Source organism: Seriola aureovittata, chromosome 24 (assembly GCF_021018895.1).
Source record: "Seriola aureovittata isolate HTS-2021-v1 ecotype China chromosome 24, ASM2101889v1, whole genome shotgun sequence".
NCBI lineage: Eukaryota > Metazoa > Chordata > Actinopteri > Carangiformes > Carangidae > Seriola > Seriola aureovittata.
In genome coordinates this window covers 10,278,411-10,290,859 of record NC_079387.1, presented here as the reverse complement: position 1 = coordinate 10,290,859, position 12,449 = coordinate 10,278,411, and the positions used below count along the sequence as shown (strand labels likewise).

Here is a 12,449-nt window from a genome sequence, read left to right as displayed (position 1 = left end):
GAGGAAAGGAAACAAGAGAGGAGAGAGAGGAGAGGGGAGAGGAAGCAAGAGGAAAGGAAACAAGAGAGGAAAGAGGAGAGGAAAGGAAACGAGAGAGGAGGAGAGGAAACAAGAGGGGAGGAAACGAGAGAGGAGAGAGGAGAGGAGGAGAGGAAGCAAGAGGAAAGGAAACAAGAGAGGAAAGAGGAGAGGAAATGAGAGGAGAGGAAACAAGAGGGGAGGAAACGAGAGAGGAGAGAGGAGAGGAGAGGAAGCAAGAGGAAAGGAAACAAGAGAGGAAAGAGGAGAGGAAATGAGAGGAGAGGAAACAAGAGGGGAGGAAACAAGAGAGGAGAGAGAGAGGAGAGGAAGCAAGAGGAAAGGAAACAAGAGAGGAAAGAGGAGAGGAAATGAGAGGAGAGGAAACAAGAGGGGAGGAAACAAGAGAGGAGAGAGGAGAGGAAACGAGAGGAAAGAGGAGAGGAAACGAGAGAGGAGAGGGGAGATTTATTGTAATTACATTTGGATGCAGCTGATAATAACACGCAGCTCAGTGGTTCCTGTCATCACACCACAATGAAACTCTCTCCACCTCCTTCTCCCCCTCTGTCACTTCACTCCTCTCCTGAATTCCTCAATCTGCCCCCCTCCTTCCTTAAACTCTCGTCCCCTTTCTCCCCTCCCCCTCGCTCAGCCCTCCATCCCTTCTCTGCCTCTATTGTCATCCATCTCTATTTGAAAGCACTCATGTCCTCTTTTCTTTTTTTTTTAATCATCGGCACATATCCTCTGTTACTCTCCTCCCACCACGTGTCCTCCCCCACTCGCTCCTGTCCTCTCCCTTCATCTGAGCACGGCTGTGAGGCAGCAATCACCGCGTTCTTTGAAGTAAGTTATTACAACACAGCCAACAGGGATGTGAGCTGCCAACCAGCCGTATCGCAGCAGAGCAGAGCAGAGCCATCTTTATTTAGGTGGCCCACCCGCGTCGGCACTAATGACGGCGAGTTCAGGCGACGCTATAACCACCAGCCGTCAGTCGCGCTCCTCCGACTCGTCATTAGGATTCACGGCGGCCAATTAGGAATGTTTTGTGCACGGGAACGCCGAATGTAAAGGCTTCAGAACATACTACATGAACACATACAGTATGTACACGTGCGTGCTCTGACGCAATCCACGTTTAACACGGATTAAATAAATGATTAACAGGTAAAGTTAACGATTTGGGAAATATGCTCATTGGCTTCCTCCCTGAGAGTTAGATGGTAACCTGATATAAACAGCTGGATGAGAACTATGTGGTTTTAATGTAATTTGTCATTTTTTAAGATACACTTTTTTCACCTTGGTGGTTTTCAACTCTATATTTAAAAACGGACGAAGGATGGAAGTTCTCAGAGAAACAAGCTGAGGAAATGTGACGACCTCACAGCGTCGGTGAAACTGCTTTATTCAGTGTTTCTGTTTGTTCTGGAGAGGAGGAGAAATTCAGCTGCTGGTAGACACTGAAGGAATCTGAACCAGGAAGCAAGAGGAAGCAACAACTCCCATGATCCCATGCTACTTCACAACATAACCCAAAGGTGTTCGAACCCTTCGTAAAACAGCAACTTCGATTTTTGTTTGTTCTTGTGAAAATATCTATTTAAAAATGAACGCTGAAGGAGGCGTGCGCTGAACTCACCCAGGATGGCCACCACCACGTCGTCTTTGAGGATTTCGATGGAGCCGCGGGAGACGAAGTAAAGCGCCGTGAGCACGTCTCCGCCGTGGACTAAGGTGTCTCCGGGGGGCGCGTGGGTGGTCTTGAACCTCATGGCCAGGGCCCGCAGGCAGCCTTTGGTGGCCCCGCGAAACGCCTTACAGCCCTGGAGGAGGTTCTTGTTGAGGTGAAGGCAGATATCTGCCTGCAGGCACTCTGGGAAACCCTTCAGCACCTGAGTGTGGAACACGGGCCAGAGCACACGTGGTTATGGTGATTACATGCGATAAGGAAGTCGTGTTTTCTTATTAGAAACTGAGTGTTTTGATGTGAGTTTTGGTTTGGGGTGAAGTTGAAGGTCGAATTGACTGGATTTCCAGAGAAATTTGGTACAATTGCCACTTGTGTTCTTTCCTTCTTCTCAAAACCTCTCGTACTCCTGCAGTAAGAAACAGCCTGCGATCTTCCTCTGCACAGCTACACTTCAGTGTTTCACAGTCTTTTGACGACAGACAGGACAGAACATTCAGTGACTGAGAAGCTGCAGATAAGTGACAGCTCAAACTCCAAACACAGCCTCAGTATTTGCTGCGTCTGCTCTCTGTTTGTGATACTTCAGCACAGGTTTCACTGCCATGATGGAGGAAACTACTCTATGAACCATTACCTGGAGCATGCAAGAACAAAGAGAAGATATAATATTCAATATTCTGCAGGAATGAGTCCTAAAACCAGGAAATACTTTTAGCATTTTAACACTTCCTGTTCCCTCGTCATCAAGTCTCTGGGTTTTTTGAATAAATTAAATAAGCTCTCTTTACATCTCCACGGAACAAAACATATCAGGAGGTTATTTTCTGTAATAATCCAAAAGCCACTGGCTTTTAGCGGAGGGAACCAGGGTGATGCTAACTTCCTGGTTAGCCTACGAACAGCACTCTACACTCTGACTCATATTCTGCGAGGTAGTTAGTAGAAAGAAAGAAATATAAATATTGAAAATCGTGACCCAACCGTGATTGGTCATTCCTACCCGTCCGAGTTCGCCTGGGAGATAAAAATAAAATAATATGATAAGGACATTTAACATTTTGTTTATGTATAAAAACCAACTCATAAGACACTTACCCTTTAAAAAGACAAAGCACACAGACCGCTGACAAAACTAATGATCTAACGAACCGACTGTAAAGAACAATCTCTTGTCAGACTTTAACACGACAGACACAGGAAGGCAGGGAAGGACACAGGAGGGACAGTCGAAACAAGAAAACACATTTCTTATCTTTTGTCATTTACACATAAAACACAATGTGCTGATGACAAGAGAATCATGGGGGTGGGGTGGGGGTGCAGCCTGAACTGGTTCTCTGGCTCTGACAGGCTTTTCCAGAACAAAAACTGATCAGTAGATTTGGAAAGGAAAGACTGAACAACATTTGGCAAGCGCAGGTGCCACCACGGAGCGTGCAGCCAAGCCTCCCAACAGTGGGAGGGAAACCTGGCAGCGCCCGGCGAGGCTGAGCCCACTCTCACAGGCGTGATTCACTCTGTCTCTGGTACCAGATGAATATCATGGGGTTGTGTTTTTTTTTTTTTTTTTTTGAATACACAGATTTCATGCAAAATAAAAAAAAACAAAAAGGCACCTCGAGGCAGGCCACATGCAAGTCTACCGCTGATAGACGATGACTGTGGCCTGCAGGAAGCATTCAGTGTTGATGTATGTGTGTCTCCTGCAGTTTAACTGGCATGCAAAAGTCCATCCTGTGAATCTACGATGTGGCATCATGTTCGTGTTTGTGCAGGTAAAAATGAAATAAAAACAAAAACACTGCGGGAACGTGCTCTCTAATAACATGCATGTAATGAAACCTTAGCGTTACACATCGTCTGTCTTCTGCACATTAAAGCTAAAGAGGAATAACTTTTCACTACTGATGTCAGCACGGCTACACGAAGCTCTACCACTGGGGGACAGAATTTTTGACATTAGTTGTGTTCACACATGTACCTCCTGCTCTTACCGGAGTGGTGGGGTCATTCCATTTGACATGAGGCAGACATGGAAGAGACAAACTTATATAAGTACCATGAACATCATCAGGATCGAGAAGTGCCGCAGTTACTGGAAGCACAAGCAGTAACCGCGGCTTTCATTTAACTTTGTGGCGAAGGCCGAACATTGTGAGTTTGCTTTTACATTGACGTGGTAACGGCATTTTTTTTTCGGGGACAGGACAGTTGAAACTCTTGAAGCAGACAAATCACAAAAATGAGTTTTGTAAAAAAGGAGAGAAGAAGCAACAGAAGAAAAGCAACATACAATCTTAAAGTTAAACATATTTCATTTCCATTGTGAAAGAAAAAGAAAAAGAGGAGCTGGAGCTGAATGCAGCACACACTCCCTCTCGTACCATATTCATGTCGATGCCGTTGGTGTAGGTCCAGGCGTGTTGGAAGTACTCCTCCAGCCTCTGCCTCAGCGGGTTTGGGATCTGGTGGAAGCGGATGAACTCTTTGACCCGCAGCATCTGGAGGTGATACCTGGCTGTACCTGAATACAACCTCTGGATGATGGCGGACACGTTGCCGAAGATGCTGGCGTACATCAGAGCTGGGAGAGAAGCCACAGAGGTGAGTGTTGAGCAGCGGTGGCTAAAGCTGCTCATACACAGAAACCAGCTTCTTCTTCTTCTGGTTAATCCAAACAGAAAACTGTCTCAAGGAAACACCTACCTGATGCATTCAATCACTATCGTCTTATATCAGCCTTCAACATGTATTTAAACACGTCCCTGATTACAGAGGGTTTCAGCAACAACAGGGTTTTAACATCCTCTCTGAATGTACTTCCACTCAGCTGTCACTCACATCCGATGAGCATGACGCAGATGGAGAAGATCTTCTCGGAGTTGGTGTTGGGGGAGACGTTCCCGAAGCCCACACTGGTCAGACTGCTGAAGGTGAAATAGAGCGCTGTGACGTACTTATCTTTGATGGAGGGGCCCGAGCTGGGGTCGCTGTAGTTGTATTTCTTTCCTACAATGGATAAAACAAATAACACAGTTCATTACAAGTTTCTTTGGCATCTTCAAAATGAAACTCTGAGAACAGGAAAAAGAGAAAAGAACCACCTATCGACACCCCCAGGTTGTCCAGCCAGCCGATCTTGTGCTCCAGATAAGGCTTCTCCACGTTGCCAATCGCGTACCAGATGCACGCCAACCAATGGGCGATGAGGGCGAAGATGCACATGAGCAGCATGAGGACGGCGGCGCCGTACTCCGAATAGCGGTCCAACTTACGGGCGACACGTACCAGCCGTAAGAGACGGGCCGTCTTCAGCAGACCAATCAGAGTGGTGGTCTAACGAGCAGAGGAAGACACAAGAACCAACATTTGTACATAAGTACAGTTCTAGAGTTCTTCACATTCGTCACCTGGTTTTATGTTGCTCCGCTCTTCCCTGTGAAGGAAACAACTCAGACCAGAGGTTTGCAGCAAAGTGCACAAGTTGTTTGTGGCCTTGCAGTGTCAGGGGTCAGGGGTCAAGGGTCAGGGTCGGGGTCGGGGTCATGAGAACGACCAGCTCAGGATTAAGGTTTCAGAAACATGTGTAGCTTCATCTTATTCACACACCACATGTCGCAGACACACAGACCAGACTGTGGATCATTTCCTGGATCACTCCCGCTGGTGTAAACACATCTCTCAAGGACTCGGCGTCCCTCACCGCCAACATCAACCTCACCGACTGAGAGGTGGAGGCTCGTGGCTCTGGGCGGATCAGGAGCCGTCGGCACGGATCTGTGTGTAAATCCGCGAATGAGAACGCGAGGAAGAGTTTCGGCGTCTCATCTGTCGGCTGACGATAAGAGACTTCTGAACAAACGGCATGTGATGACGGCAAAATGAGTTTAGAGAAACATAAACATCAGCAGCTTGGAACCTTTGTCAAAGCCTTGACACACACACACACACACACACACACACACACACACACACACACACACACACACACACACACACCCTTCTGTTCTGTTTAATTCGAAGCGCTTTAATCCTCCCGTCTCCATTTTCTAGCCTGACTAAATTAACACACGGACAGTGTGAGGGGTTGGGGGGTTGTGGGGTTGGGGGGTGGGGGGGTTGGGCAGCATACAGCCATGACACATGCTATATTGGTGTCGCACTATCAGTAAAAACAATAAGTGAGAGTTTGTGAACAGTATTAGGTCGTTCCATTCTCTATCTTACCTGACAATTATCCTAATATCTGCAGGGAAATCATCACTCGCAGCCTCCCGTGTTAATTGCGCCTCATGTCTATACTTGCGCAGGTGAGTAAATATTACCTGGGTTATATGGAGTAAAAGCAGGAAGTGGGGTTGATGGGGGGGTTTTATGTTTTTGAAGCGGGATGATTCATGAGGGAGGGTGTTTGCGTCTCCGTCATCGCCGTGACGGAGCGCTGTATCTGCTTCTGATGGGTCCATTAAAGAGCCTCCGTCCTCCCAATCTCCCCCCGAAATCACCACCATCATTCACCGTCAATGTGCAGCTCGCCGTCTCACTGACGACCCAAACACTGAATAAATCATGTACAGAAAAGCGGATAAGAGCGTCATCTGTGAGGTGTAGTGCAGCCGGCGCCGTCTGAGCGACCTGCACAGATGACACAGCACACACATGGTATGTGGCCTGCACAGTGTAATGTTGATTAAAATCTGGGCTTACAGTGAGTCGGAGGCGTTTCAAGCTGAGGAGAGAAGCTAAAGCTCCCATTAGCAACCAGCTGTATAAAACATATCCGCTGAATATCCCTCTGGCCATCTGCCGCCGCGGCTCTGCCGGCTCGCATGGCCACTTTAAAACACCAAGAGTCAACCGAGGGCTGTGATGTGAACTCCAGATTTACGAAGTAATACACCATCATTTCATGATTTCCTCCAAAGTTACTGAGACAGAAAACCCAACTAGAACATATGAAACCTCGGGCAGACGGGTCAGCAAGTTCAGTCGACCAATCACGAGCCAGAGATCCTCATCCTTTTTATTCTACATTCAACTTTAACATCTAAGTTTGATTTTCAGTTTTTCTAAGGTTTGACAGTCACTGCGCTTCACTGGAAATAACTGGGAACACAGACGTCCTCGCACTTTGACCCCTGGTTGTTTTTGGGACCTCGCCGTGGAGTGACGTTTGTCAGCTGCACTGTAAATATCGATTCCCTGACTAATCAGAAAAATACGCTTTTAAATCTCCTGATTCTCAACGTCTTTGAATGTCACTTTTTTTTATCCGGGATCGATTGATTCAGCATCACTGAAAATGAGGGTCGGCCTTCGATGAATCCCCCAGAAAATAAATAAAGGTTGATGATGATGATGATGATGATGACACTGGATTGACACTGTTAAAGCTCAGTCCATCTGCACATGCACACACTCAGGCAGGTATATTAATGTTTGAGTGTGTGTTTCATTCCAGCAGCTGCTTCCTACAATCACCCTGCATCCTTTCTCTTTATTTTTTGTTTTTTTTTTTGTAGCAAAGTTAAAGTTAAAGTGAATTTCTGCTTAAACCAAAGACACAGCAGAATGTGAATTGAATAAAAATGGTTTAATTTGCATGAAACAATCGATCCGGCCATAAAAGACAACGTGTGCAAGAAGCTTTGTTAATTTAAATCAATAATAATCATCAACATCATCAGGTTTCTGCAACTGTTTGTTGATGTGAATGTGCTGACAGAGATTTTTCTCATGGAAGAAGTGTTGGTTAAGCTCAGATTTGTTTATGAGCAAAGAGAAAATAATATTTAAATTCTGGTTTAGAGCAAATTTTCACACCGAGCCTCCATAATTTGCAATTACTTCATATTTGGCCCCGACGTACACGCGAATGTGGCGGTAATAGGCAAATACTCTCATCTCATCACAACAGGACATTGATATGAAAATGATGGAGGAGCACAAATGGCTTCTGTAGGTAAATTCAGCAGCAGCAGCAGCAGCAGCACAGCCTGCAGTGCTGCTGCTGCTGCTGCTGAGAGAGACGAAAAGAAAGAATCTCTCAGGGGAGATTTCAACCTGCTGTGTTCCTAATGAAATCAGCAAAAAAAAATTCTTAACATATTGTCAGAGATGGTTTCCAGGCAACAAAGGTGCACGAGATTATGTCTAAAAATAGTCGCTGTCTCTGCAGAGAGAGAGCCAAAATACCACACCTTAAAGACAGGAGCTAAAACTGTACGTGCGTTGTGTTATTTTCAGTTTCCTCACAGCGTTTCTGACACGGCGCCGCTGCGGACGACACGAGCCTCAGCAAAACGCCGCAGCAGTCATGTAGCTGCATGACGAGGACGTACATCGTGTGCCGCCGCCGCCGCCGTGCTGCTCAAGCTGTCTGCTCTTTTTTCCCCACCTGCCACTCACTGCCAGCCTCCGGCCACGGAGTCCCTCACAGGAACACACACCTAATGGCAAATAACGACAACACACTGACATCGGGGCCTCGCCCTCAACACACATCAATCTGATGTTTTTTTGTTTTTTGTGTGTGTGTGTGTGTGTGTGTGTGAGAGTGAGGGTGTGTGTGTGTGTGTGTGTGTGTGTGTGAGGGTGTGTGAGGGTGTTACATCATGTATCCTGGCATCTGGCATTTTCACACATATTCGTAGATGTATGTGTCTCCTCTGCTTTAGTTTGAAAACTTATTATTCAGAAATCACAGCAGGTGCTACACACAAAGTATTCCAGTGCTGCTGCTGCAGAGATTTACGTCCTTCCTTTGTTTGCTCTCTTGTTATTGCACTCTCCATACTGCTCTCTCTGAGCATTAGATGACTTGCTCTGCCATCTCCCTCAGACGTACACGAACAAATTAGTTTCTCGCAGGCAGAGTGGTTAGGGAGGCTGAGACCTTTTTAACAGATTTGGATAGCCCGGGGCGCTCCGGTCTGGACAGCCGAGGGAAGCAGATGTGACAGCCGAGCGTCAGATTGGTTTAGCAGTCCAAACATTCGAGGAAAAACAGCTCAGAAATACACGACTGCTGGAGCTGAGGCCTCACGCCGCGACACAGGAGTAACAGAGGAGGGGACTGACGCTCTGCAGCGCCGCCATGTAACAATGCAGACGAGCAACGTGGGAACGTTTGGGACTGTCAGCAGTATCAGGTGCATGTAGCCAAGGTAAACTGTCCCAACATTAGAACAGATTCAGCCTCCTCTCTTTGTTATGCAGCAGTGCAGACACAGATGCTTATTCCCTCCACGATTAACTGTTATAATTCATTATATGAAGCTCCGTCAAAATGTTAATTAATCAATTACCTTGGTTTATGACCAAAAAACGCCAATTAGCACATATCAGCATGCTAACACAATGAGCTAAGACAAAGGTGAAGATGGTAAACATTACACCTGCTGAACACATTAGCATGCCAATGGTAAAGCCTCACGTAGCCGTTAGCGTGGCTGCAGTCTCACACTTAATGGAATTTATTGATTTAATACTGTTTGAATTACTTGTTCTATTTTCCCTGAAGTTTAAAAAGATGAATCTCAAGGAGACTGAAGTGTAGAGAGAGAAACAAGGAGAAGAAGAAAAGGAGGAGACAGACGGTTTGTGAATTTGCTACTAAACTACTAAAAATTAGAAACTGAAATGTCTCATTTACAGAAGCTTTCAGACTCTTAACTCAGTAGTCTGTAGAAAGCCCTTTGCCCTCTGCTTCAAATCCTCCTGGTGAGTCTCTGCAGGCTTTGCACACCTGGGTTTGGGCAGATCCTCCCCGGCTCCGTCAGACTGTATGTGAACCATCATCTGCAGGTTTCTCTCTCTCTCTCTCTCTCTCTCTCTCTCTCTCTCTCTCTCTCTAACGGGTTAAAGTCTTGGCCACTCAAGGACAGACGGGGACTGAAGTCCCACACTGTTGTCTTGGCTCTTTGCCTCAAGATCATTGTCGTGCAGAAAGGTGAACCGTCGCCCTCAGTCTCGGGTCTGGAGCAGGTTTTCTTCAAGGACCTTCTCTGTATTTGGCCGCATTCATCCTCCCCCCCCCGTCAGATCGGACCGGTCCGTCTCTGCCAGATAACGTTTGGAGTTCTGCCCAATTGGTTTTAATTTCTGTCTCATCAGACTGCAGAATCCCCCCCCTCCCCCCCTCTCAGACTCGGTTAAATGCCGTCACAGCGGCTTCTGTCCAGTCACTCTGCAGTAAAAGGCCTGACTGACGGAGCGCCGTCCTTCCTCTGCAGAGGACGTCCGTTAGAGTGACCGCTTCCTCCCCCCGAGCCCCTCCTTCACCTTATATATTTATCAATCAAGTCGATTTGCAACAGGTGGACTCCAACCAGGCTCCAGACACGAGTCAAGGATAATCAAAGCGCTAATGATCAAACAGGAAGCAGCTGACCACAGAAATGTGTCTGAATACTTTTCTAAAAAAAGGAAGAAGAGATTTCAGTTTCTGATGATAAATTTCAAACGTTCACTCACCTCATCCGACCCTGAACCGAAGATGAGCAGGTCAAACGGGATGGCGGCGACCATGTCTATGAGGAACCAGCCTTTGAAGTAGTGGATGGCGATCTTGGCCGGGTGGCTGACCACCTCCTCGTTGGCGTTGACGTACGTGGTTCTGAAGTTTATGAGGATGTCCACGATGAACATGATGTCCACGATCAGATCCACTACGTTCAGCGGCGAGCAGGAGTAGCCGCACTCCCGCCTCCTCTGCTCCTCGATGTCGTTGAGGAGGAAGGCGGCGGAGTACGGCGTGAAGATGGCCGTGTAGATGACCAGCAGCAGGATGAGCCAGTCCCACACGGCTTTGAAGGGGCTGTAGTGAAGGATGGTCCACTTGTCCATACGTGGCGTCTGCAGCTTGTACTCGGGCAGGACATCGGCGCCGAGAGACAGAACCTGAGGAGGAGGACGGAGACTCCATCAGACAAAATCAATTCATATCTTTGAGGGACGAGTCGTCTCATCGTGTTCGCAGCAGATTCTTCAAGAATAGAAGAAGAAACTAGATTCTTATTTGGAGCCAAGGATATTTGTTTAAAGGGGCACTCAACTGATTCTGAGGAGTGTGTGTGTGTGTGTGTGTGTGTGTGTGTGTGTGTGTGTGTGTTTGTTTCTTTGGCGCCGAGGTGTCGTCATTCTAAACGGTGAAACCTCTGTGGTGTGTTCAAGAAAGTATTTTAAAGTCAGTAAAAATGCAAACGCAGTTCAGTATAAGCCAACGTGTATTAGCATTTCTGTGGCTTTGCATTGTTGTGCGTGCCAGTGGGAGGAATGACATCACGGCATATGGTCGGGTCAAGTAAAGGTCATGTTTGTTGACATGTGAGTAATCTGGCTCCAGCACTGTACATACTGTGCATACTGTACAATCCTAATGCAGCTCAATGGTGACCGGAGGCACACTCCTCAAAAATAAATCATTCATGTGAGAAACCGCTTCTAATCTAATAATTTCAACTACATGATGTAAATCATAAAGTTACAGCGACTCCTCGCGACTCCTCGCCACACAAAGATATCTGGGAACTTGTGCGAAACTTTGCAGCGACTGTTTATGGATTCTGTGTACTACTACTACAACAACAACAACAAGCTGCATAGAATCATGTTTCGCATCGAGCACAGTCCGAACTCACGTCATCGCCATTATCTCTGTTATTGCAGTTACCATACACACCCAAATGGCTTTTAACACCAATATTACAGCAGCGTCACGGACCATTTCGGATAAGAGTCTCAACGACTTGGAGGTAATTATAGGTGCGGGCAGAGGACACATCTATTCATCTAAGTGTCTGACACTTCAATAGGCAGGAATTTTCAGGCCGTGGCTCCTTCGCTGCTGATTATCGCAGCTCTGAGGAGGGAACACAAAGAGAGAGAGGCAGGTGAAGTACATGAGCGGCAAGGGCAGAGAGACAATTACCGAGTGCCAGCGAGCGAGGGGATGAAACAGAAAGGACTATTTTGGCATCCATCACTTATTGCACGTCCGCTTATCTCCGGCCTCGCACATCATACAGACTTAAGTGTTCATAATTGAATTGATCAGAAACTCCTGATGTGGGATAACCTTTGAAATCGACAGGAAAAATAAAAAACCCACCACGTACATCCAAAGGGAATGTCTTCTGTTGTTCATTAAAAGCGGGTGATTAAAATGCTTGTTTCATTACACTCACAAGTATACTATACATACTCTTAAATAAGTGTTCAAGCACAAAAACAAAAACCGCTTCACACAGATCTGTCTCAGATGACCGGCTCTGTCGTCGTGCGGTTTATGATCAACAGCGATGATTCGAACAAGATGGTAACTCTGCATCGCAGCAGCAGCTTCCGGCACGCACGGATACATTACCCCTCGGCCTGCTGGGAAGCCTGGGAGGACCGGATTGGCTGGCAGAGCCGCGGTTCTGGATTAACGTGTCGTAGCCAATCTGCGTCTAAATAAAAGATCCCCGGCTTAATTATTTAACCTACCCACTGTAGCTACACTCGCTCGGCGCAAATTAACTCTCTGGTGGGATAACGCGAGGCTCGTTGAGCGTTTGGCTCGGCTTCAGACGACATGCAGATGAGCATTAGCTTTCTCCCCTTCTCCGGTTCTTCTGGGTCTGCGCTGTCGAGGGGGGGGCTATTATTTATAAAGAGGAGAGTTGTTTCATGTTTCTGCGCTCAGTCTCGTGGCCTCCATCATTAAAAACGATGCAGCGCTCCGATTCCT

General features: G+C 46.9%; 1 protein-coding gene across 4 annotated transcripts in view; it reads right to left on the bottom strand.

Annotated features, from left to right (window-relative positions):
* kcnh7 (potassium channel, voltage gated eag related subfamily H, member 7) overlaps nt 1-12,449 on the bottom strand; it is a 61,501-nt gene that overhangs the window by 12,674 nt on the left and 36,378 nt on the right. For 3 of the 4 annotated variants that reach the window (XM_056370315.1, XM_056370317.1, XM_056370318.1), the window contains 5 exons: nt 10,193-10,618; nt 4,822-5,053; nt 4,559-4,726; nt 4,102-4,301; nt 1,667-1,919 (listed from right to left, as the gene is read on the bottom strand). In XM_056370315.1, coding sequence (XP_056226290.1) covers nt 1,667-1,919; nt 4,102-4,301; nt 4,559-4,726; nt 4,822-5,053; nt 10,193-10,618 — 1,279 coding nt within the window. The remainder of the gene's footprint in view (nt 1-1,666; nt 1,920-4,101; nt 4,302-4,558; nt 4,727-4,821; nt 5,054-10,192; nt 10,619-12,449) is intronic. The other variant, XM_056370316.1, reaches the window with a different exon arrangement.